The following is a 27,825-nucleotide window of genomic DNA, read 5'->3' on the forward strand; positions in this document are numbered from 1 at the left end:
TCAAGGAATATTTATCCTGTTTGTTTAAAAAATATGTAAAGAAAAACCTCTCAAGTCACTGGGATGCACAAATGTTCACACACAAATGTGTATTTTCATGAGTTATGTTTTATCCAACAAAATCAACTGTTCCTGATTTAAGAGTAAGGCATTGTCTGAGTAATATAATCAAAAGAAGCAAATAAACATATCTTTATAGCAGGGGCTCCCAATCTTTTTTATGCCATGGACCCCTACCATTAACCAAGGGGTCAGTGGACCCCAGGTGGGGAACTCATAACTTTTAGGCATTGCTGGTCAACAAATAATATCAGTTTTTCTGATATTACGTTCACTGGGCATTACTTTCCTGCATTAATTTACCATTAATTTTCTCAGGTAGTTACTAAAGTTTTAAGTAAGTACGAGGCACATTATTTATTTATATCAATGTTGCATGTCTATTATTCCTGAACAGTATGGATGCAAGATAAAAGGCCTTTTCAGATATATTTATTATACAACAATAAATATCAATAATTTGGAAACTAATGGTAGAATATTACTTTCAATTTGGTCGTATTGGGGAAGTAAAAGTATCAGTAGTTGGATTTTAAGGTTGTCTATAAACTGTACTTATGCAGTATTAAAAAAATACCAGCATAACTACAACACACATGTTGGAATAATTAAAAATACTTTCAGGAGTGCCGTATACTGCTAAATATTATTGGTGTACAATATTGCTATGAGACAGTGAAAGTATTAGTGATATGCAACAAAATAACAGAAAACAAATCCAAAATTATTTATGTGATTAAATACTTTTTGGAATAAAAACATTTAAAGTGCCGGGTTAAAAGTTTACTTTTTATATAAATACGGGCCGTTTAAAGGTACGCAGGGAATGAAAACCTTGGTTCTGAACATTCTGAATTTACTGCACTGAATAAACACCAGTGAAATCAACTATGATAAGAACGTGAGTGTGTTCAAAGGGAAATAAAGCAGAACACTTTGTAAATACTTCAGTCTAAATGTCCTATACAAAACCATATGTAATTGATCTTAATTACTCTTGCTTATGATTTTTTTCTGCATCTCTTTAAAATGACATTACTGAAAATTTAAAACTTTCAACCACAATTAACGACAGCCTATCATAAAGTCATAAATCATTTCAAATGTCATCATACCATATATATTTCAGTTTTCACCTTACAACTGCAGTGGCCATTTCTTATTTTCTTATCCATTCTCCCACCCTAATATATAGATTCTTGTCTGGTGCAGACCTGAGGGTGATGGAGCCCAGACATGCTCCATCTGTCTGCAGCTGGTGCCACTTGGTCCAGAAGACTTTGGACTACTGCCCTCAGTCACTTAAAGACACAGCAGTACCTGCAATTTCTCCACTGTTTAGCCTTAACCTAAGTATTTTACTGCCACCTCTATACTTACATACAGAGCAGAAACTGTTCTGGACAAACATTTAGCAGACTCTGAAGGAAATGAAAATATGCAATAGCATTAAATAACAATTTAGAAAGGTATGTATGTTTTTACATGTGTTTATGCAGTTAAAATAATCACAAAGACATCACATCTCCATTGTTTTGTTATTTTTTATTTTCAGTCTAATCAAATTATTCAAAAAGTTGGACATTTTACTTAAGATTCAGTTGTGCTTTCATTTGGAAATATTGAATAATTTCTTTTATTTGCTTTGAAATAATTATGACCGTGGATGTGATAATCTGCCATCAGAAAGCTATTTTTCCATCACTGCCTTCACGGGTGAGAAAAATCTGTCTATAAACACCAAGCTATAAATGAATTCATAAATGTGACCATCCTACTTTACTTCTAAAGTAATGCTATATCCATCACTGGAAATGTATTATTTATCCAGGGATGTGACCAGATATCATTTATTCAATACAAATGCTATCAAAATTTATGGAGATATATTATGTTTTCTGTCTGAAAAAAGGAGTACATAAGTCATAGAATGAGTATTTTGGAAAAGGCAACCAGTTTAATAATATGAACTTAGCAAGGGAGGGAATTATTTTTGTGGAAGAGTATATGTTTATAAACACTCCTAGTTTGCTGATTTCCAGCCTCCATAGTTATGGCTTTGCCCAACACATCTTAGATCTCAGTTGTTCAAAGCTAGTTCATCACCCTCTCCTTTTGTTACTCTTGTTTCAGGTAGCAGGGGAGAGTTGAGAGAGAGTGAGAGAGAGAGAGAGAGAGTGAGAGAGAGAGAGAGAGAGACAGAGAGAGTGAGAGAGAGAGAGAGTGAGTGAGAGTGTGAGAGAGAGAGAGAGAGAAGTGGTGCAGGTTACAAATCTGAATGAAAGCGCCTGTTAATTTGTTCCCTACGCTTACTTTCACTTGATGTCAAGCTTGAGTAGGGTCAAAATTATCAGAAGTTCATAATGCACAGCATTAAGATGCCAACTGCTAAGTCTGTTATTTTTCACTCTGACAAAGTGCACAGACAAGCCTTAGTTGAGTCTGTGGAACAGCTCTCAATGTAAGAAAGCAGCACTCTGAATTTCTTTAAACCTTGCCATGTAACCTGACAACAAACCCAACCCTATCTCAAAATCCAGTTTTCTGTGGTCGAGGGCATGTATTTTATTTTAAAGATAACTATGCCAAAACAAATATTATTTCTGAATCTTACATTATCTGTTCTTCTGGAAATGGCCTAAAACAGCATGTGTTGGTATTAGATGATGCAGAAACAGCTGTCGTGCCTGACTGCACAGTGTCTCAATGTCAGCAGTTCAAAGCACTGGAAGACTGAAGGGGAGGAAATCTGATAGGTCACTGGAACCCAATTCCAAGGCTGAAGGACGTTTCTTTCTTTCAACAATTGGGTTAAAAACATAACCATTACCTCCTCCACCTCTTTGCAGATTCACACTAGAGTTAAGTATTTCATCATGAAAGATCATCGTGCCAAATAATGCACAGCATTAAAACAAAATCACAAGATGAAATAAGCAATAATGGTTGAAGAGGGCATGCTTGAAGTACACCCAAGTGGCAGCATGCTTTCACCTCTCTTCTTAAATAGAACCCCTAGAGGTTCTAGTGTCACAGCACCCTTCATTAGTGCTCACTCCAGTCTGTAGCCTGTGCATCATTAGCAATATCAGAAATCAGAAAGTAAAGAAGGACCATTCTTCATCTGACTGCTTGACAGCAGTAAGTTCTACTGAGCTATGCACAGCCACATACACAAAAGGCAGAAGTGAGGGAGTACAAAGAAACTTAAACAGGCAGCAGTTTGACTGAATATATGCAGGACAAATTAAGGTGTAAGGTTGTGTTCAGCTACTCTGGGTTCTCTTCATAGGTTAAAAACAGAAATAATTGAGAGTAAAGCTGTTGTTGTGACTACACACTGCATTGTAACGCAATTCCACTGAACTCTACTGCCCTCTATTGGTTCAAACACCACTCTGAGAGCTTTACCTTTAATAACATTATAGAGCCACATATCAGATGAAGCAGGAGAACATGCAGTCAATGGTAAAAAGCTAATCTCATTTTCAAAGTCGAATCCATCTTTTATTTATAGAAACTGTTCTAATGAATTATCTTGCATTTATTATTGAAGGAAAATAAGCCCCACTAAAAATTAAAGGATCAATATCAAGGAAGTCACGTGACAAATAAGAACATTGAAAGTATCTTCTTTCATAATGATTTGCATAAAGAGTAATGGGCAAATAAAAAGAAAGTTACCAAGCTGTCATCTAAACCTCAATTACACCTTGAATTTATTGAATTTAACATCCATAAAACACTATGTGAAATACTAACATGGTAAAAATTTAGCAGTTCAATAATCAGCACAAACCAAGTGTTTTAAAGTTGCTGTCTGTTGGAAAGCTTTTTAACAAATTTTTAAAGTATTCATTTCACTAGTGACTCACCACCCTTTGCTCAATCCTCCTAAAATCATCATCCTGAATAGTTAATACTCAGTATTTTTCCAAGAGATTGATTATCTAATAAATATACAACCTTACACCAACCATGAAAAAGTTAGAAGACACGCTAATAAGTAGATTTGAACCTGTATGTGAGAAAACCAATGCGGCCAACATCGATATGGGATAGGTGTCTTGTTCTGATTATGATTTAAAGAGTGACATCTTTGATCTGTGTAACTGCAAGAAATCCTATTGTATCAATTGTGTGGCAGCTTCAATGTAATACTTAATTTCACTGACACCCATCCCCCTCTCTTATTTCACAGCAACTTTAATGCTCTTTTGGAAGAAGTACCTGTTTGTGGAAAAATTATAGCAGCTTGTGACCTTTAATAGATTATTCTATGATTAAACACGTCTAACACAATTCATAGTCACACAACACCACGTAGATTATTCCAAAAAGTGTCCGGTAGTATGCATTTTGATAAAATCTTCACTTTTTGTGATTTCAGAATAATTATATAAATCCTTGCATGTGCTCACATTGACTAACAATGAGAGGAAATGGGAGCTTGAAAAGACAGAAAAATGCATCTTCCCCCGGGCAGGATAACTGTCGCTGCTCAAACAATGTCTTCAGTGGGAAAAGAAAGTACCAGAGAGAGCTCCCTCTCTGCAACCTAATCATCTAGGCAATAAAATAATTTCCAAGGGGAAAGAACGCATAAGACAACTGTAAACTAAAACATACAAATTCTTTTCCTGATTCTGTGAATGGAAGCATGTGGGTGACAAAAACATTATCAATTGAGATAGAGTATAGGTCTCTGGTTAAGTAAGCCTCGACTCCAAACCAACAGAATTGACAATATTCCATTTATACAACTGAAGTGATTTGTCTTCTTGCTAATTAAACATGTAAAATATTTCCCCTAAACTGTAAGAAACTTGCTTCTATACCAAATTAACCAGATTGCTTCTGGCTCAAAAGAAATCTCTTGCTCAAAAGTTTTACATGTTTAATTGCTTCTGCAATTATAGGGGGAAATAAACAGAATTCTGACTCTGTTTAAAAAATATACAATGTATAAAATGCATTTTTAAGAGATGTGGAAAATATATTTCAATTTGAAATAATAGCAGTGGTCGGACTGTGGAAAACATTCTCTTGAATGACATGCAGAAAATGCTTCCTTTTCACAGAATAGCCACAAAAACATTGCAAAGTGTTTATGAGAAAGATTTTTTCTTCTCAGTAGCACAAACATCAAAGAGGAGAGGGCATTTGTTGACACTCATCTGGCTGACGTTCAGCTTTCCATGCTGGTCAAATACAATACAGTGCAGGAATAAAGAGGTGTGTGCTGAAGCCTCAGGATTTCATTTTGCTCCCAGTAACACGCAAGCATCAGTTTGTCATCTATCCCCTCTGTGAGCCAGATGCTTCCTTAGAGGGCAGTTGCACCTAACATTTGCCATGCTCCTCCCACTCCCTTATCCTTGCTTTAATGGGCATTAAAATAGAACAAAAAAAAGCTTGTAGATGGAAACAAAATACATACACAACATGCACAGTCCTCTGCATTCATTCTTCTGTAAGATGTAAAAACAAGAAAGGCCAGCGTCCCTCAGGGTGTTTTCAGCCTTTTTAATATAGTAATGGTGCCTCCACACATCTGAATCTCAAATTCCGTTTATCTTTTTTAAGTCACTACTTAGATATACCCCCCAATAATAGCGGATGTGTTAAGAGCTTGCTTTATTCCGAATATTGCTGGCGTACATTCTGGCTGAGTGGCAGCATTGGACAAAGTCCCTGAGATGTTTCTCGGCTCTCTTTCAGAAGCTTCTCATGTGTCAGTAGCCATTGTTTGAGGTGATTTCCTCTTCCTCCCATATAATTACCAATCTGTCCATTTGCGCAGATCACCCTGTGACAGGGCACAATAATTGGCACCTGTGATCAAGGCAAAAAATAATTATACAACTGTTAATTTTTATTCATTAAAAGCAGTACATCAGACCAATCATAAACCTTTCACAGAATTTTGCTAGTCTAAATTAATTACCATTTTAGGGGTAGAGGATTCATAGACCAAAGTTACAAAGCTGTGGAATAATTAGATGGAACCATAAACTGAAGGCAAAATAGCAGTTTAGAGAAGACAGAAATTATAGTGACAATTTAATTCCCCTTTTCAGTGTACTGGATTTATCATTATTTGTGTTATATTTTTACTGGTTGGATCTCACAAAGCAGAGGAAAACCTTAATAAATGATAATGATCATTACAGTAAGAATATCAATAAACTGGAATTTGCTGTGACAGCCAGTACTTGCCATCACCTGTCAGAAGTATTAAACCAGATGGCTAGCAGTGTCACATTCTCTATTACAGTCCTGATAATTTTCCATCAATGGTCACCGTGACTATGACTGTAATACAACAAATCATTTGAAATTTGAATTCACAGTAAATGACGTTAAACTTTCAGAGTTTATGAGAATAATCTGACAGGGCGGCACAGTGCTGCAGCAGTTAGTTATGCTGCCCCTCACTTCCAGGGACCCACAATTGGTCCCGACCTTGCATACTGCTGGTGCTGAGTGTGCGTGCTCTTTCTGTGGCCAACTGGGCTTCCTCTGGGCACAATGGCTTCCTTTCCTACATCCCAAAGATGTGCTGGTTGGTTAATCAGCTACTGTAAATTACCTTTCAGTGTGGGTTAGTAATAGAAAGAGTCAAAGGGAAGCTGATGGGAATATGTGAGAGAGTGCAGGATACAAGGAAATAAGACTGGGGGAATGGAATTACTGCTTTGGAAAATGGTATAGACACCAGTGGGCCAATGGCTTCCTGTGTTACAGATATAAGATATATTTTTATTTGATGGAGAGTTTGCAAAATCTATCCACATTCCCTTAAATTGAATCTTGAAATGAAGTTTGTCTGAACAAGATAATATACAGTATAAAGTAATTGAAATGTTTTTCTTCAGATTCAATGGTCAATAGTACATCCAGATAAAATCATATGAACTCTGATGGTTGAGATCATTACAAATCTTGACACAAAACGGAAACTTAATTTTTAGCAATTACACTATGTGGAATCTTGGATCCAACTTTACTTAACTGTGTTACGTTTGTCCAGTATTTGCTCACAAAAATCTGACTGAATACATCTACATTTTGTTTCAAAATTATATTTACTTTACAAAAAAGCATGGCAATAGAGTCCTAGTCTGCATGGAAATAGTTTTTCTGCTTTATTTACTAATCTGCAGAATATTGTTTATTGAGTTCAATGCCTTCATATTTGAAAGGAACTGTTGTTTTGGCATACAGTATTGTCTTTGTTAATGTGGAGCGGAGAGCAAGTTTATAAATCTGGTGGGAGCAATGGATGTTGGGAATGGTGAGGGTGCAGCACCGCAGAAGTGGTATGGGATAGGTTGCAGTGAAGGAGTGCCAGGGTCAGGGTTTGGTGCCGGTGCAGGCACACCCAGCCCTGATACACCAGGCAAGGTCATTTGATTCCAAACAATTGGTTCATTGATCAGTGCTGAATGTCTCTTTGGTGCTTCCTGCTCCCTCTCCTCTCCCTTTGCCTTTTCCCAACCATGATTCCCCTCTCTCTGCCCCCTTCCCATTCTCAGTTCACAATAGAGACCCATATCAGAATTGGGTCTATTATTACTCACATGTCATGAAATTTGATTTTTTTTCAGTGGCAGCAATACAGTGCAATACATAAAATTACGACAGTCCTGTGCAAAGGTCTTAGGCTCCCTAGCACCTCCCCTTTCTCTCTCTCTCTCACTCTCTCTCTCAAAGATATATATACCAAAGACTTTTGCACAGTACTGTATGAAACACAATGCAAAACCTGATCAAAACATGTACTTGTGTTTCAAAGGAATCTGAAAATGCAGGTCACATTATTTTAAAGTATAGGAGGATTTACACATCTGATATATTGAAATTATCCCCCTCTGAATCAAAATAACTACTAGTAATTAAACAGCTGCTGGTAATAAACAGAAAGACAGGCAATTACTATGTATAAAACCACACATATACTCTTAATATACTTATTTTCTGTCTTCCAGTATGTTTTTTTTAACTTAACACATACTTTAAATATCAACACTCTGCAAAGCTTCATCCCTCTCTTCCATCACTCTCATGACCATCACCAGCTTCTTGGTATAGTTCCATTTTGTTGTGTAATAAAAATATTGTAAAAATAATGTTTGATTAATTCATTAAAGGTTATATGTAAAAGTATGTAAATGGCGTACGACATTATCCCACCATGTCATATGCGCAAACCTTGCTAAAGTGAGAACAAAAACAATGTATGTACATTCCAGACTCCTTTGTTTTTCTTTCAATAAGTTTTATGTTTTGGAGCTACAAAACATTTTTAAAAATGCTGATGAGAAAGTTTTAAACAAGCTCGAGACAACTACCTACCTGTTGAAGCACAGTCAGATATTCGAGCTTAAGTGCAATGAGAAATAGTTGAGTAAAAAATAGCGCAGTACGTGCTTCTTTGGGAAGGGTCAGAGGTGGTCAAGTTAGAAAGGCAGAAAATGGACAAACTCATGGGTTCATAAACAGTGAGTACACTGTACTTGGTGATAATAATCATAAATAAAATAAAAGATCAAAATGGCTAGCTTCATTAGAAGGATAGATGCGTTTGATTGCACAAGAGATAACTGGATATTGTCTACTGAATGATTTGAAAGCATTTTAAAGCAAAGAGAGTAGCCAATGAGAAGCGAGTGTAAGTTTTGCTGAGTGCATTAGGTGGAAGAGCATAAAATTTGCTTAGAAGTTTGACTACTCCATCCAAACCAGCCAAAATAAACTTTGCTGATATTGTGAATGTAATGCTGGTTAATCAGAACCAAAACTGTTGTTGATCACAGAACTATTTAGGTATTGTAAGCGGAATCAAATGGAAGGGGAGTCCATTTCAGCACGTGGCTGAATTGAAGATATTGTCTGAGCATTGTCAGTTCAGTGATGGGCTCAACAATGCACTGAGAGATGTTTAGATAGTGGAATGTTACAAAAAAACATTCAAAATGGCTCCTAACTGAAGTACAACTCACATTTAAAGAGTAGTTGAAATAGCTGTATCAATGGAAACACTCAATTGAGTTGCAGTCAGGAATGAAAGTCAGCGTTAACAAACTTGCAACATTTAAACAGTAACTTGCCTGTCTGAACAAATTTTGTTACGGTTGTGGCAGAGGTTCACATAAACTGGACCAAAACAGGTTTAAATGCAAAACTTACAGAAAATGCAACAAGGTAGGACACATACAATGACATATCTGGCAGACAAAAATAAATGGACTGCACAGGGAAGAGATAAAGATAAAAAGTCAAGTTGCAATTTCAAAGAGCACTAACCTGCATGCTGTTGATGAAAAATCTAATAATGATAAAAGTGACACAGGATTGTGTAGCCATGAGAGCCTTAAAAACTCACAATAGACAAATAGTATGGCTTACACCAGTAGTTCATGGCAAATTAATTAAAATGGAATTGGACACTGGCTTGGCTGTTTCAATGATTCCACAATATAAGTTTGAATGGCATTTCAAAGATACTGAACTGAAGCCTGCAGACATCCAACTAAGAACTTATACCAGAGAAAGGATAACTCCTGTGGGAATGACATTTATAATAGTGAGATACAACAACCAACAAGCCACATTGGGCTTGTATGTGGTAAAAACAGAAGGGTTAGCATTGTGGGGTCATGACTGGCCGAGACAACAACAACTTTATTGGAGATCCAATCCATCCATCATTTGCATACCACTTCCCTGGCAAAACTGAAGGCAAATTAAGAAAGGTAAACACAAAGTACACTGCAGATGCTGGGGTCAAAGCAACACATACAACACGCTGGAGGAACTCAGCAGGTCGGGCAGCATCTGTGGAAATGAGCAGTCAACATTTCGGGCCGAGACCCTTTGTCAGGAATTAAGAAAGGTACTGGATGATGCCATAGCAGTGTTCAAGGATGGTGTTGGAAAACTCAAACCTATCAAGGATAAAATAGTGTTAAATGAAAACGTTGCAATCAAATTTTACACAGCCCATCCAATTTTTTATACAATCCATGGATAAAGTAGCCAGTGGGCTAGATCACATGGAGGCTGAAGGAATTTTTTCCAAGGTTGAGTGGAGCCCATAGGCAATGTCAGTGGCCACAGTAGCCAAGAAGAATAGGTCTGTCAGGATCTGTGTTGATTTTAAGGTCACCATCAAGCCAGTACTAAAAGTAGATCCATACCTACTTCCCAGGATTGAGAATATATTTGCAAACTTTTTTGGTGGAAAGCACTTCAGCAAACTGGACTTAGCTGATGCCTACCTATAGGTGGAGATGCAAGAAGAGTCCAAAGTGTTTCTCAGCATCAACACTCATAAAAGGTTTTATCACTATAATAGGCTTATTTTTGGAGTAACATCTGCACCTGGACTTTGGCAGACAGCTATGGACCAGGTGCAGCAAGGCTGCCCAGGTACTCAGTGTTACCTGGATGACATCATTGTTACCAGTAAGGATGAGAAGGAACATCTCCAAAATCTCAAGACAGTGTTAGAAAGATTGGAAGATTATTGGCTCACAGCATGGATGCAACAAGTATGAATTCTTTAAACCAGCCATCACTTACTGTGGTCACACCATTGATGCACAAGATCTACACAAGTGTGCAGAGAAAATCCAAGCAGTGATGGATACCCCTAGGCCAACGACATGTCACAGTTGTGGTTCTTTTTAGGATTTGTCAGCTACTATAGCAGGTTCCTGCCAAATCTGGCAAAACTGTGCTCCACCCCTTGAACTCAGGTCTACCGATTGGGAAGAAATGGCAATGGATAGAGTGAGGTTGCTTTCCAAAAGGCAAAGGAGATGGCAGTGTCAGACACTGTACTCACACATTACTCATCCACTTTGTGAAGTGAAGCTTGCCTGTGACGTCTTGGGTTAAGGTATAGGCGCAGTTATGTCACATGTGATAAATGATGTAAGTAAACATCCCATAACCTTTGCATCATGTTTTCTTAACGCTGCAGAGAAAAATTATGCACATATTGACAGAGAGGCCGTGAGTCTAGTTTGGGGTGTAAAACATTTCAAACAGTACTTGTATAAGAGAGAGTTTACCCTCATTACACATGATCAACCAGCAGTTTCCATTTTCAATCCGCAGAAGTATGCTCCGACAGCAGCAGCACGAATGCATGGGTGGGCTCCGTTTCTTGAAGGGCTCAATTACAAGATTAAATTCAAGAGGACAACTAGTCATGGGAATGCTGATGGAGTGTCTCGTTTACCTCTAGAGAAGGAAATAACTGAAAAATTTACAAAAAAGAACATTCCTCTTAACATATTCTCCGTAAAGTAAATGGAAAGTGTTCCTCCTACGGCAGAGATTATCTAAAAAGAGAAACCGGAAAAGATCCCACACTATCTCCGGTTCACATAGTAACTCAAAATGGCTGGAATGTGCAGGAATCTCAGTTCCCCAAATCTTACCAGCGCCAGGATGAACTAGCCTTTGTCGGAGGTCGCCTTATGTGGGGATTGAGAGTCATTGTACCATCCAAGCTGAGAGCTAAAGTGTTGAAGGAACCATATACTGGTTCTTACTTGCCAAGCAGAGTGACCTCCCCTGTCAGGAAAGATGCTATCCAACAAGAATACGAAAATTCTCCTTTGCAATTAAATACTTAGGCTTGCATGGGATAATTTAAAATTTACTATGCTGTGGATGTCTGTACACTCTTTCCTGTTTAGTTGTTTGCATTGTTGCCTGCGGACTTGTGGAAACTGTGTGGTGATTTCTTTTGAACTTATAGTCTTTTAACGTCTTTGGACTATTTTTACTGTGCCCATGGTCTGTTTTTTTTTAATCAATTATGCTACTGTTTGCACTGTTGTAACTGTATGTTGTAACTGTGTGGTTTTGTGCAGGTCTTGTAGCTTTAGTTTTTGGTCTTGTTTTGTCTGGTGGATTTGGAGCTCCCTTCTGGGGAACGCGCTAAGACGGTAGCGCGATATTAATACGCAGCAGCCTCTCCGGACTCTGGATTGGGGATTGCCAAACGTTATGTGGATTTTCTGGTGTAGTCTGTTTTGTCATATGCTTTTGTGATATCATTCTGGAGGAACGCTGTCTCATTTTTTAACTGCATTGCATTTGTGGTTTCACAAATAAACTGAATCTGAACCTGAATCTGAATTTTGTTCACACGGAAGGTAGAAACAACATGTCGATTTACATCTACATATCTGCATCAATTTCTACCTAGTAAAGCGGACAATTGTAAACCAATTGCACTGGACATGAACCAGACCTACAAGAGGAACAGCTGTGGGACAGAGAATGCAGTCCAATAAACTTCAGCATGATTTCTAAATCAGCTTGGAATCTGAGTTCAAATCCAGGATTCTGAGCTGATTTTTAAATCGTGCTAAATTTGAGATCGGTCATGCATTGCAAATCAATTTCTACCTTCAAGCAATTCAAAAGAACTTGTAAAAATGTACTCCTGTTTCAATTGTAAATGAAAACACATAAATACACTTCAAAGGTACTTAATTAACTGGTACAAATGTGGTGATGTCTGAGGCTATGGATGGGGTAGTGCATTCGCTTTTCTTTCCTGGTAGAGTACGCACAGTGAGCAAAGTTCAATATGCAAATCAACTCCACCAGAATGCTGGAGGAACTCAGCAGGTCAGGCAGCATCTACTGCACGTCTATGAATAAGCAGTCGATGTTTCAGGCTGAGAAGAAGGGTCTTGGTCCGAAATGTGGACTTCTTATTCAGGTTCATAAATGCTGCCTGACCTGCTGAGTTCCTCCAGCATTTTGTGTGCGTTGATTTGAAAAGTTCAATAAACTAACTTTCCAGTTGGTGAAAGTCACCAATTACTTACATCAGATCTGAGGTAAGATAAATTCCTTTCAAATTTTGGCTTTTTTTTACAAGAAACGTAGCTGAACTTGCCTCAAGAGATTTAGAATCCAAAACAGATTTAGAATACAAAACTCAGTATAAAAAGAGGGAAAAGATTAGCACAATATATGTTTATATTTATAGTCAAATTTTGCTTGCAGTAAAACTGGATGTTATAGAAAGGCAGAGAAATATTCATACCTAGCAAATCTTATTATAATCACAACTCTGATGCTATCAGCTTGTGGTCAAAAATAAGTCTTGAATTAAAAAAATCCAATTTTAAAACAATATGACCTATTGTGAGAATACAACAAAAAAATAACAAAATACCTTGGTGAGTTTCATGTCTAACCCCATAATTTTAAAACAGGGACAAGTGAAAACAAATTGGCCTGAATTTAGTTGTAAGGAAAATGCTGGAAGTTATTCTTTAGCAAGTGGCAACAGAACACTCAGAAAATAGTTAACTAGAAGGTGATGGGTGAAGCCAGCTGGGTAGGAAAGATAAAGGACAGGGGAAGAAGGACTCTGAAAGGAGAGGACAGTGGACCATAGGAGAAAGGGAAGGAGGAAGGGACTCAGAGGGAGTTGAGAAAAGAGGCCAGAGTGGGGAATAGAAGAAGAGGGGAAGGGGAGGGAAAAAGTTTTTTTTACCGGAAGGAGAAACTGCTATTCATGCCATCAGGTTGGAGGCTACCCATATGGAATATAATGTGTTGCTCATCCACCCCGAGGGTGGCACAAGAGGACGCCATGGACTGACGTGTCGGAACAGGAATGCACAAGGACGGGTGTGGACGCGGCCAGATAGACAAAGTAGGTTTGATATATAAAAAACATCAGAAAAACATTATCACAGATTCTTACCAAAATGCTGAGTGCATACACCATATTAAGTTTATACTTCACATTAAGGCATCCCTGGCTTTCCAGTAAAAGATACCATATTCCCAAATACAAAATAATATTCCCTACTGCATTAGCATGAAATTTCTATTTCAAATGTGAACCGTTCCACTGCCCTGTTCATCTGAGACTGCCATTTTAGTGATAACCAGTGTTAAATTATGAGCAGTTTAATGCCATGGACTCACATCATTAGGAATCAGGTTGGGAATGACTCAATGACAGTCGAATCAAAGGACAAAGGAACCTTGTAGCCTGAAGATAGATTTATACCCAGGTCCCAGAGGTGAAAGCATAATGTAGCAACTCTTTATCCCACATATTCTCTTCATTATAATTTTTAAGAGCATTCATTCCAGTTTGTTTTTTTTTGTGCAAGATGACCTTGAACTGACTCTGTCTTCATGGGAAGGCTGAAATAATAAAAATGCCTGCCAATAGTCAAATTGCCATGCATGTGAAATTTCTGAATTGATATGAAGGGCAAATGGATGCCTTTCTCTTTCTACATTGTCCAAAATCATAACAAAGAATAAAGGATGGTACATAAATGAACTGAGTCTGTGAGGAGATGGAGACCCATAGTCAAATCTGATCTTCATTTCCACAAATACTTCTTATACTTAACATAATTAAAGTACCTCCATCACAGTTTTATGGGAAACAGATAATGTTCGAACACTTGGCGTAATAGATAGATAGATAGATAGATAGATAGATAGATAGATAGATAGATAGATAGATAGATAGATAGATAGATAGATACTTTATTCATCCCCATGGGGAAATTCAACATTTTTTTCCAATGTCCCATACACTTGTTGTAGCAAAAACTCATTACATACAATACTTAACTCAGTAATAATATGATATGCATCTAAATCACTAACTCAAAAAGCATTAATAATAGCTTTAAAAAAGTTCTTAAGTCCTGGCAGTTGAATTGTAAAGCCTAATGGCATTGGGGAGTATTGACCTCTTCATCCTGTCTGAGGAGCATTGCATCGACAGTAACCTGTCGCTGAAACTGCTTCTCTGTCTCTGGATGGTGCTATGTAGAGGATGTTCAGGGTTTTCCATAATTGACCATAGCCTACTCAGCGCCCTTCGCTCAGCTACCGATGTTAAACTCTCAGCTAACACAGCCTTCATGCGCCAAGACGTGCTGAGTACAGCTCTCATTCAGGTAACTGTGAAACAAATTTCTCAGATGTCCCCTACTTCTGTGGACCAAAGCCCCAGAAGTAATAGGTAGGAAAATGTTCATGTTGAATGCCATTCCATATGCCCGGGCTCCTCTGTGCAACAGCACATCAGATGCACAAGGACTTAGAAGAAAAGACACAGATTTCACTGCAGTAAACCTCAGTTTTTCTTTTCACTTCTCATTGTGTACCTCACAGAATTGTGCTGTAATATGATTCAATTTCTAGATCAATCCTTTTATTATAAAATCTAGTGACACGCATTGAACCATTAGGAACTACAGATGGGTCTCCAGATCGCAAGAGGGTTCTGTTTCCGAGAACTGCTCGTGAGTCAAAAATGAACTGCTCCACCCAGCCCCCGACTGTTGCGGCTCATCGATGACCTGGTGAGAGAAGGCACACAGAAATGCAACGGGCAATAAATGCATCCCCATCTGTCCCACGGATATCCCAAATGCTCATTCATATGAAAGAGGTGTCCATCAATCAGATATTCATATCCCAGAGAGGGCCTGTAATGTGTTTAAATCATAATATGAAATGATATTGTGTTAGTTGGAATGATTGCGCCATTGACAATATTGTCATTAGGCCAATGAAATGAAATGCGAAGTTTATCGTACTAGGTGCTTCTAAGGCAATGCATCACAAAGCCTATTATGATGACTTCAGCTTTCAAATCTGGAGCAGCAAGAGTTAACTACATGCTTACTAAGGTGCAATGCAACTCAGCATTTGTCCTGTTCACTATTTCAGTAAATTTACAAAGATAAATTAAGGGAAAACAATCAATTCTTCAACCAATCCAAATCAGATCTTAAAATATAGGAGGAGAATTCGGCCATTAGGGCTCATCGAGCCTGTTCCACGATTTGACTAAGGCTGCTTGATTTTTCCTCTCAACCACATTCTCTCTCATTCTCCCTGTAACCTTTGATGCCCTGACTAACCAGGAACCTGCCAACCTCCACTTTAAATATACTCAGCGACTTGGCCTCTACAACCATCTGTGACAATAAATCCTACAGATTTACCACCCTCGAGCTAAAGATGTTCCTTGTCGTCTGTGTTCTAAAGGGACATCCTTCTATTCTAAGGTTGAAACATCTGTTCCTAGACTCTCTCACTATTGAAAATATCCTCCTCAGGTTCACTCTATCCAGGCCTTTCAATACTCAATAGGTTTCGATGAAATTTCCCCTCATTCTTCTAAACTCCACCGAGAACAGGTCCAGAGCCATCAAATGATCCTTATATACTAGCCTATTCATTCCTAGAGTCATTCTTGTAAACCTCCTCTGCATTCTCTCCAACGCCAACACAAGCTTCCTTAGATATGGGACCCAAAACTACTCACAATACTCCAAGTGTGGCCTGACTGATGCCTTATAAAGCCTCAGCATTACATCTTTACTTTAACATTCTAGTTCTCTCAAAATGAATGCCAACACTGCATATGTCTTCCTTATGACCGAATCAACTGACAAGTTAGCCCTTAGAGAATCTTGCACTAGGAATCCCAAGACCCTTTGCACCTCCAATTTCTGAATTCTCTACTTGTTTAGAAAATAACCTTTGCCTTTATTCCTCCTGTAATGCCCTGGTTAATATTTTTACTGCTATGCTCTAGGTATTTCATTTTAGCAGTTCTATAAGAGCAGTCTGTTCTCCTTTCAGCCTGTTTGAGTTTGAGCTGTGATAAGGGCTTTATTGTTCAACTTTGAAATGTGGTGTCAGCCAGTCAGGAAGGTAGGATTCGGAGAAGGTTCTAGAGAATGCTGGGCGGAGAGTTTTTGTGAGGGACAGTAGCATGGGTTGAGGTCTTTGTTGGCAGGAGCTGGGAGAAGGCAGGAGGAAGATGGCTGAGGATGCTGAATGGTGTTTCTGTCTCCACCACTGGCTCAGGCAATGCATTCCACGCACCAACCACTCTCTGAGTAAAAAACCTTCCTCTGATATCCCCCTTGACCTTCCCACCCCTTTCCTTCTCTGTTTGGGATAGTTTCCCTCCAGACAAGATTGAGCTTGGGCACTGGAGGTTTGGTGAGTGGATTGGTAACCAGTGAGGTGGTGGTGATGATGTTGGGAGGTGTCAAGGCAGGGTGACCGGGCGATCACCCAATTACCCTGCTGATTATTGACTTCAGAAGGAAGAAATCGGAGGCCCATGAGCCAGGTCAGAGCTGCAGAGTGTCAGCAATTTTAAATTCCTCTGTGCTATCCCTTCAGAGGATCTGTCCTGGGCCCAGCACGTAAGGGCCATTACAAAGAAGGCACAGCAGCTCCTCTAAATTCTTAGAAGTTCGTGAAGATTCGACATGTCACCTAATGTGCTTACAAACTTCTAAAGAAACACAGTGGAGACTGGTTGCATCGTGGCATGGTATGGTAGCACTAATGCCCTTGAATGGAAAAGCCTACAAAAAGTACTGAATACAACCCAATCCATCAATGGTAAAGCCCTCCCCACCAATGAGCACATCAACAAGATCTCCTGTCATGGGAAAGGATCAAGGGCCCCCATTATCCAGGCCATACTCTCTTCTCGCTGCTGCCATTAGGAAGGAGGTACAGGAGCCTTAGGTCCCACACCACCAGGATCAGGAACAGTTATTACCCTTTAACTATCAGGCTCTTGAACCAGAGGGATAACTCCACTCACCACAACACCGAACACTGATTCCACAACCTGAGGACTCTCCTTCAAGAACTCTATAACTCACTTTCTTACTATTTGTAATTTACTTATTTATTATTACTATTTTCTCTTTTCTTGTATTTGCACAATTTGTTGTGTTTTGCACAAGTTGTTTTTCTGTCTTTGCTGTGTGCATCTTTCATTGATACTGTTGTGTTTCTTTGTATTTATTGTGAATGCCCACAAGAAGACAAACCTAGGGTGGTCTATGGTGATATACATGTACATTGAGAATCAATTTATTCTGACTTTCCTTCTACTTTATCCATACTTTTCCAAGCTGTTGAAGCACCCCACCTGCTATTTAGTGTAAAGCAACATCCAAAACCTTAGTTATGCAATGCACCAGGATGCTTGTCCCAGCATGATTGAGGTGGAACAGCTACCCCCCCCCCCAATATTGGTACCAATATCCCATGAATTCAAACCCACTTTTCCCACACCAGTCCTTGACTCTTAACTCTGATCTTATTAACACTGTGCCAATTTTCACATGGCTCAATTAACAATCCAGAGATTATATCTTTATAGTTCTGTGTTTTAATTTTGTCCCTAGCTACACCAATTCCCTCAGCAGAACCTCTTTCCTTGTTCTTCCTACATAGACCTCTGCAACTGGATCTTTTCCCTTCCACTCCAAATTCCTCTGCAGGTCGATGAAATGTCTTGATCCCAGGCAGAAGGCAGGTAAGATAGCCTTTGGGACTCTTGATTCCTCTTGGCTCTCCACTCAGCCTTGTACCACGTGGACGAAAGCAATACCTACAGTATGTCAGGTTGCTGTTCATTGACTACAGCTCACTGTTCAACACAATCATTCCTTCAGTACTAATCAACAAGCTTCAAAACCTGGGCCTCTGCAACTAGATCCTTGATTTCCTCATTAGGAGACCACAGTTAGTGCATACAAGAAATAACATCTCCTCTCCCCTGACAATCAATATTGCCACAGCTCAAGAATGTGAGCTATACCTGCTGCTCTAACCTTTTTACACTCATGACAGTGTAGCGAGGCACAGCTCATCTATAAATGTGTCTATGGCACAATTATTGTCAGCAGGATCTCAGGTTGTGATGAAGAGATGTACAGGAGTGAGGTAGGTCGCCTAGTTGAATGGTGTTTCAACCACAACCTTGCATTCAGAGACGCTAGCCAATTTCAAGATGTATTGTGGAAAGCGTTCTGACTGGTCGCATCACATCTCGTATAGAGGTGCAAATGCATAGGATCTCAAAAAGCTATAGGGAGGGTTGTAAACTGCATCATGGACACCAGCTTCGAGGTCAAATTCAAAAAGAGATGCCTCAAAAGGCAGCATCCATTTTTAAGGACCCTCACCATTCAGGACATACCTTCTTCTCATTACTACCATCACAGAGGAGGTACACTCAAAGTTTCAGGACAGCTTCTTTCCCTCTGCTATCATACTTCTGAACAGTCCACAAATCAATGAACGCTACTTCACTATTTTTGCACTAATTTATATTACTAATTGTTACTTATGTTAATTTTTTCTCAGCATTACACTGTAGTGATACCTTAAAACAACTAAATTCACAATGTTTCAGTGATAATAAACTTGATTCTAATTCTCTCCCCCTTCTTAAATGGCTTCTTGAATCACAGTGCCACAGTTCTCATCCTTCTTTTTTACATGTCTCTATTCCCTACCTCACAGGGAACAAGAATCTCAGACCAGTTGGACATGCTCAAGGGCTGAGTCTTGTCCAGCACTAGCTCTTGGATCCCCTACCTGTCTCACTCCCAGTCACACCCTTTTAACCAAATTTGAAGAAGCTAATCTAATGGGTACAACTGCTCCTGAAAGACAGTCTCCAGATAAATCTTCCTCTCTGATGCACAGTGTTACTTACTAATTCATTTTGTTAACAGCATCCGCTTCATTGGGAGGTTTGTGTCGTAGCATGAATTTTATAAATTCATTAGTTAAAACCTTCTGCAATCATGAAAAAAGTTGTATTAAACAGTTCAATTAAATAAGCATTACGGGGTCCTGAGAGAAAGTGTTGAGAAGTATCTGTATGAATGCTTAGAGAAGACAAACTGATATCATTTGCTCTCATCACTGTCATTGGTGTTAATAATGGTTTCTATTCAAAGCGATGACAGATTGTACGAGGAACTGTAACCCTTGAACTTTCCTTCCTTTTCATGGAATTGTTTCTTTTATCCTTAGCAGGCACAGAGATGGTGCTGAGATGTGAGCTTTTTACATAGTCAAAAGATAAAATTTAATTGTACCAAATATATCCTATTATTTTGTCGTATTTCATTGCATAATTCACTTCCTTTCACTTAATTTATATTTTGAACATATTATAATAAATCCTCCAATGTATGACAGACAAGACCACAGCAGTTTTAAAATCTCAAGACATATTATTTTCATAACTCCACAATTTATTTTGGTGAATGATTGGGTACAAAATAAATTATATTATGGTAATTAAACAGTAATTTGGCAATTTAAATTACTTGTTTTATTTTGGCTCTTAGTTTTCTCTGTTAGCACATTGATTAATATAGTTGTGTAACACTGCTTTGTGCACTGCTAAACATCGTCATTAAATCGTTTACTTTAAATGAGTAACAACTGTGTAAAAATTAAAATCCTTCCACTGGTCCAGAAGCTGGAATCATTGATTGCTTCTATCTGTGAAGTATGATTTCAGTTTGATTGATAACCTCTCTCTAGAACAGAATCATTGAATATTAAAATATTTATTGCTACACTAGCTCCAAGACTTCAATAGTCTTTTTTAAACAAAGCTGGTACAAATAGCCTGTTGGCACAGCAGGATGGGTGGGTGCACAGGCTGTACCACTGATTTCATGACATAGTGAGCATACATTCCCTGCAGATCTATGAAAGAGTAGCATCAAGTAAAGATGAAATCATTTCCCCTCAATTGAAGGAGATGACAACCTGCAGAAGGTGCTAGCAACCTGCACTGTTCTCAACTACAATCAGCATTTTGTTATGAGGCACTAGCAAGAACATTTTATACCTCTCAGATTGAAAAATCAAAACAGCATGAAAAATATTTTCAAAAAGACAGGAAAGTACATTTTGCACGAAGGAATTACTACTGTGGTTTGTAATTTACATCAGATGCAGATATATTACATATGTTTCTGTTAAATGTTATACATTCTTTATTTTAAATGTTGAATCAGTGACAATTTTTCTCTCTCCCATTCCATTTTCTACTCTACATAATTGCCCTCCTCCTTTCCTCATTTATTGGGCAAACTTTCACACATAAGGTCACTCTGTAGGATGGAAGAAAACAGACATTGAAATAAACGGAAGGGTTGAGAGTCACAGTACACAGATTGAAAGGTACGTGACAAAGCTGAAACAAGGAGAAACTTTAACATGCAGTATCTGAAATGCATTGCAAGGGTGTGTTGTGGTGTTCTACATTTTGTAAAAATATTCGATGAAAGTCTGAGCAATTCCAAGAGACACTTTAACTCTTCGTGAGCCTGTACAGGTTAAACACTATAGGTTCGTTAAACGCTTGCTAATAACGGCTGGATTCTTTCTTGGCCTCAAGGCACCAGTGGCATGGGAACAAAAGACCGAAGAGTTTATCAGTCTCTGCGTGTCTCTCAATGCTCGCGCAATTCCTAAAGAAACCATGCTGAGTCAGTGGCATGAGAACAAAAGACCAAGTAGTTTGTCTCTGTGTGTCTTGCTATGCTTGTGGATTGAGTCCCTATTTATTGAGGCACCTTTTGCTCCGTTCCTGGAACTTCACTTAGACCAAGGAATTATGATCATCCGTGTCTAGGATGGACCGAAGGTGATTTCATGAGTCAGAATTCGGAGATTTCCCCTGACAACAGTGACAATCCAGTCCTCCCAAGACAGCAACAAACAATAAAGTGAAGACGACGAATCGTGAACCCTAAACAAGATCAGCAGATGCTGGAGATCTGAGCTGAAATCTCTTGTAACTTACTATGTGGTATTTAGTGTGGTTTATTTGTGCTTTTATAATAAATTGGGCTTAAGTTATTGTATTGTGCATTTGTACTTTTTACCACATTTCCTAGACACTGGAATTGGCTTGGGTCTTTTGGGTCTGAAAAACTCAGTCCATTACAAATGGAGGAGGAAGCAGATTCAAGTGGACGATTCAAAAAGGAAATAGCAAAGTAACCGAAGGGCAAAATCTACTTGGCTATGAAACGAGAGTGGGAGAATTAGATTTACAAACTTGCTACTCCTTTAAACAGAACCACATTCTCCTCTGAAGAATTCTTTCTATTCTGCTTCTTGGATTAACATTGAACAGTCCAAGCCAAAGCCGTGCAACAAGTATCTGTGCTATAAATTTCATAGATAAAAATAAACTAATCAATAAGCTCCAAGGCCTTGTCCTCAATACCTCCTTGTGCAATTGGATCCTGGATTTCCTCATTCACAGACCACAGTCAGTTCAGATTGGCAGCAAAATCTCTTCTACGGTCTCCACAGCACAGGTGCACCACAGGCTGTGTGCTCAGCCCCCTGCTGGACTCACTTTACACCTATGACTCTGTGGCTAAGCACAGCCCCAACGTCATACTCAAGTTTGCTGTTGACACCATTGTCGTGGGCCCAGTCAAAGGTGGCGATGGATCAGCATACTGGAGGGAGACTGAAAATTTGGCGGAGCGGTGGCATAACAACAACCTCTCACTCAATGTCAGCAAAACCAAGGAGAGGGAAACCGAAGGTCCATCAGCCAGTCCTTATCAGTGGATCAGAGGTGGAGAGGGATCAAAATTTTAATTTCCTGGGTGTTCCTATTTCGGAGGATCGGTCCTGGACCCAGTACATAAGTGCAATTGCGAGGCAGCACCTCCACTTCCTCAGGAGTCTGCGGAGATTCAGAACGACACCTAAAACTTTGACAAATTTCTATAGAGGTGTAGTGGAAAGTATGTTGACTGGTTGCATCACATCCTGGTATGGAAACACCAATGCCATTGAATGGAAAATCCAACAAAAGGTGGTGGATTCAGCCCAGTTTACCCTTCCCAACCATTGAGTACGTCCTCATGAGACGCTATCATAGGAAAGCGGCATCCATCATCAGAAACACAAAATACTCTGCAGATGCTGGGGTCAAAGCAACATGCACAACATGCTGGAGGAACTCAGCAGGTCAGGCAGCATCCGTGGAAATGAACAGTCAATGTTTTGGGCTGAGACCCTTCGTCAGGACTGAAGAGGGAGAGGGAGGGGGCCCTATAAAGAAGGTGGGGGGGAGGGTGGGAAGGAGAAGGCTGGTAGGTGCCAGGAGAAAAACCAGTAAGGGGAAAGATCAAGGAGTGGGGGGGGGGGGGGAAGCAGGGAGGGGATAGGCAGGAAAGGTGAAGGAGGAATGTAAGGGGAAAGCACTATGGGTAGTGGAAGGAGGCGGAACCATGAGAGAGGTGATAGGCAGCTGGAGGAGGAGGCAGAGTGAAACTGGGATGGGTGAAGGGAGAGGGAGGGAATTACCAGAAGTTGGAGAATTCAATGTTCATGCCAAGGAGCTGGAGACTACCCAGACGGTATATGAGGTGTTGCTCCTCCAACCTGAGTTTGGCTTCATCATGGCAGTAGAGGAGTCCATGTATGGACATATCCGAATGGGAAAGTGAAGCAGAGTTAAAGTGGGTGGCAATCGGGAGATCCTGTCTGTTGTGGTGGACGGAGCGGAGGTGCTCGACGAAGCGGTCCCCCAATCTGCGTCGGGTCTCACCGATGTACAGGAGGCCGCACTGGGAGCACCGGATGCAACAGATGACCCCAACAGACTCACAAGTGAAGTGTTGTCCCCACCTTCTTTATATGGCTTCTTCTTCCCACTCTTCCCCCACCTTCTTTATAGGACCCCTGACTCCTCCCTCTTTAGTCCTGACAAAGGGTCTCGGCCCGAAATGTTGACTGTTCGTTTCCACAGATGTTGCCCGACCTGCTGAGTTCCTCCAGTGTGTTGTGCATGATCCATCATCAGAGATCCCCACTACCCAGGTCATGCTCTCTTTCTCACGGATGCCATCAGCTAGAATGTAAAAGAGCTTCAGGACTCGCACCATCAGGTTCGAGAACACTTACTACCCCTCAACCATCAGGCTCTTGAATAAAAGGAGATAACTACACTTACTTGCCCTATCACTGAAATGTTCCTACAACCAATGATCTCACTTTAAGGACTCTTTATCTCATTATCTCTTGTTCTCCTTATTTATTGCTATTTATTTATATTTGCATTTTGCATAGTTTGTTGTCTTCTGCACTCTGGATGATCTTTTGTTGACCCTATTATAGTTATTATTTTATGGATTTGCTGAGTATGCCCACAGGAAAATGAATCTCAGGGTTGTATACATAACATAAATGTATTTTGATAATAAAATTTACTTTCAACTTTGAACTTTTGAAAAGTCAAAATATTGATGAAAGTTAATTCTTAATTTTTTGGTATAAGTAATATTTTAACTACCAATAGTGTAACATGTTAAATGTATTTTTCCCATTGCAACTGTCCGATAAATCTGGTCAGATACACATATTCTTTTATGTGTTGTGAATTTCCAAAAGCATAGATTTGTCTGGAAAAAAAAATAACATGAAGGAGCCTTTCAATCAATACCAGAATCCCTTAGATTCAGGTAACAGCTGAATATTCTCTCTAACTTTGCATTTTGTACTTCTGGCTAGAGCCCACCAGGGAAAGGACTTGTTTTCACTCCAGGCCTCATCAATACCTAAATCCTGGTGAACAAGTGACACTGAGAAGCTGTAATCAATAGCTCCCTGTGCGTTTTTTCTTCTGGTCAAATGGTTCAGCACTACTGACAGCCCTGACACTTAGAACATGATGCTAAATCTTTATCAACAGCCATCTAGGTGACTGGCAAAACAAGACGCTGGCGGTCATTAATGCTTGTGGCAATCTGTGAATAAACTAACTCCCCAATAAAGCTCTTGTTTAAAAAAAGGTAAAGGGAAACTCTCTGTACCATGTATTGATTGTCTTTGAACTGCATTTAGTAAATCCTGTCAGTAGACTGACTGGTGCAGTGTTCACCGGTGATGTCAAGCTCATTACTAGTTTTCAGCTTTAGACAGTGACCATTGCACTATGGCCAAAAGGCAATAGAGCGACATAATTGTACATATTCATATATCTACCTGTATTTCCACTGCCAACCACTAGACTCACAATATAAATATATCCACTTTCTATTTGACTTTGTAAACAGAGTTTTAAAAACATGATAATTTTAATACTCCTTTTTTGGTCTTATTTGTTCAAAAATGTCAGGACCAGTATCCGATTCTACCGCATCACTTTGAAATCAAATATGAGAACCTGGGGCAACATGGTGGTGTAGTCATTAGTACAACACTGTACAGCACCAGCGACGCGGGTTCAATTCCTGCTGCTGCCTGTGCAAGACGTCTGTATGTTCTTCCCATAACTGCGCAGGCTTCCTCAGGGTGCTCCAGTTCCCTCCCACATTCAAAGATGTAGCAGTTGGTAGGTTAAGTGGTTACAGTCGGCCCTCCTTATCCGCGAGGGATTGGTCCCGGGACCCCTCGCAGATACCAAAAAATGTGGATGCGCAAGTCCCTTATTCAACCTGTCTCAATGTTTAGGACCCAGCAGAACCCCGGACCTTATTTAACATGTCTCCGTGCGGTGGACATTAGGACCCAGTGATCGAGCTCTGAATCCACAGTGTTTCTGTTCACGAAAATAATCACGATCACGATTGAAAATAAAGTGGAAATAATAAAGCAATCGGAAAGAGGTGAAACACCATCGGGCATTGGAAAAGCGTTAGGCTACAGTCGGTCAACGATCGGAACAATTTTAAAGGATAAAGTGAGAAAGGCCCTGCCCTGATGAAAGCTACAATTATTACTAAGCAACGCAGTGGTTTAATTATTGGGTTTTGGGTTTCTGATCCTCCACATCAACCAGGCACGGATGGAGAGCGCACTCAGAAGTGGTCTGTCACTAGATCGAACTCGGGAATTTCCCGAGCCCGGCACTGAAACATACGTTCTTAAGTGTTTTATATGCATAGAAAGGTAAAATATATACTACAGACTAAGACAAATGTTTGACTAACTGACGCTAAATAATACCGGATGTACCTGTTCCGACTTACATGGTAAGAGAACTTCTGATTTTTTTTTCAATCCCGATCCACGGTAACCCATGCACATCCTCCCGTATACTTTAAATCATCTCTAGATTACTTATAATACCTAATACAATGTAAATACTATGTGAACTAGTTGTTATACTGCATTGTTTACGGAATAATGACAAGAAAAAAAGTCTGTACATGCTTGAACAACAAGTGCTGGAAGAGCACTTCTGGGTTTTCTCGATTTGCGTTTGGTTGAATTCGCGCAAGCGGAACTCGCGGATAAGGAGGGCCAACTGTATTGTAAATTGTCCCATGATTAGGCTAGGGTTAAATTGGTGGACTGCTGGGCGGTGCAGCTTGAAGGGCTGGAAGGCCTACACCACACTCTATGTCAATAAACAACTGGCTTAAAATAAGCCAATCATAAATAGAGTGTGGGGAATTTGGAGAGCCACGGACCTCTGCAACCCAGAAGGTCAAGGTTCACAAGCACTACCCTCAAAGTCCCTCTAAGTCAGGGGGTCCCAACCTGGGGTCCATGGACCCCTCAGTTAACGATAAGGGTCCATGACTTAAGAAAAGATTGGGAACCCATGCTGTAAGTCATGCATTGTCCTGACTCAGAAAGGTATTGCTGTTCCTTTAATGCTGTTGGGTCAAAATACAGGAACTTCCTCCTTAACAGGGCTGTGGGAGTACCATCATCAAAAAGGCAGCAGTTGTTCAAAAACATAATCCAACGTAACTCCATAATCAACTAGGGATGGGCATTAAATGCCAGCAACACATCTTTGCAGTGCACAGTCAGTATTTCCCTGCTAAAGGTCCAGTGTCTACCTGCCTCAATCAACTTCAACAAGCATTGTTTTGTCTCAGGACAGTGTCTGACCTCCACTTCATCTGCTTCGATGTTGGCCAATTAATCAGCTACTGTAGATGTCTAGATGTAAGCTCCCAGAAAGCAGCTCTCTCAGACCTCAAAAGGATAGCACATTCCAATCTGCTGTGTATGTTTACTGGGGTGTTTTATAATGAAGCTTCATTGTTTTAAGCAATCTAAATAGATGCTTCACTTCACTTCTAATCCACAGTCCCAGCATGTGGCTGTCCTGTGAATCTAACCCCTGGTGAGCAAACCATAAGACATTTTTGTGCAGGCTTACGACTTTCAGTAAAGCTAACATCTGAGAAAGTAGGAGAACACAACAGTATTTATTTCTGATTACCCATTCTTGGTCATGAGAAAACAACAGTTCATATTCTTTATCTGAAGCAACATCCCATCTGAAATTACGTCACAGTTGGATAAACTTCGTAAGCGGCTCCTGCAGCTAAACTGGAAGTCACAAAATCGTTACCAGACTCGTAACTAATCAGAAGATCAAATTTTATCAGTAAGGCAGCCACCAACAGTAGTTATGCAAAGCTGGTATCAAGATCCTCTCAATGTACTGCAAACTTCAGCCCAACATTTCAACAGTCTTTAGAAACACTATGCATGTACTACATTAAAGTTCAAAGTAAATTTATTATCAAAGTACATACATGCCCTGCCAAAGGGTTTCGGCCTGAAACGCTGACTGTACTCTTTTCCTAGATGCTGCCTGGCCTGCTGAGTTCCTCCAGTATTTTGTGTGTGTTGCTCGGATTTCCAGCATCTGCAGATTTTCTCATGTATATTTTACCATATGCTATCCTGAGATTCATTTTTTCACAGGCATTCACAGTAAAACAAAGAAATACAACAGAATCACTGAAAAACTGCACACAAAGACTGATTGTAACCAATGTGTAAAAGAAGACAAATTTTGCAAATAAAAAAAACAAATACTACTAATAGTAAATTAATAAGTAAATAAAGACTACTGAGAATATGAGTTGTAGAGTCCTTGAAAGTGAG

General features: G+C 39.6%; 1 protein-coding gene across 1 annotated transcript in view; it reads right to left on the reverse strand.

Annotated features, from left to right (window-relative positions):
• Nucleotides 1-5,572: 5,572 nt before the first annotated feature.
• The window catches only part of mgmt (O-6-methylguanine-DNA methyltransferase), a 405,239-nt gene continuing 382,986 nt past the window's right edge, over nucleotides 5,573-27,825 (reverse strand). The window contains exon 7 of the mRNA XM_073027569.1: nucleotides 5,573-5,895. Coding sequence (XP_072883670.1) covers nucleotides 5,698-5,895 — 198 coding nt within the window. The 3' untranslated portion in view covers nucleotides 5,573-5,697. The remainder of the gene's footprint in view (nucleotides 5,896-27,825) is intronic.

The sequence above is a fragment of the Hemitrygon akajei genome, chromosome 23 (genome assembly GCF_048418815.1).
Source record: "Hemitrygon akajei chromosome 23, sHemAka1.3, whole genome shotgun sequence".
In the NCBI taxonomy this organism is placed as follows: Eukaryota; Metazoa; Chordata; class Chondrichthyes; order Myliobatiformes; family Dasyatidae; genus Hemitrygon; species Hemitrygon akajei.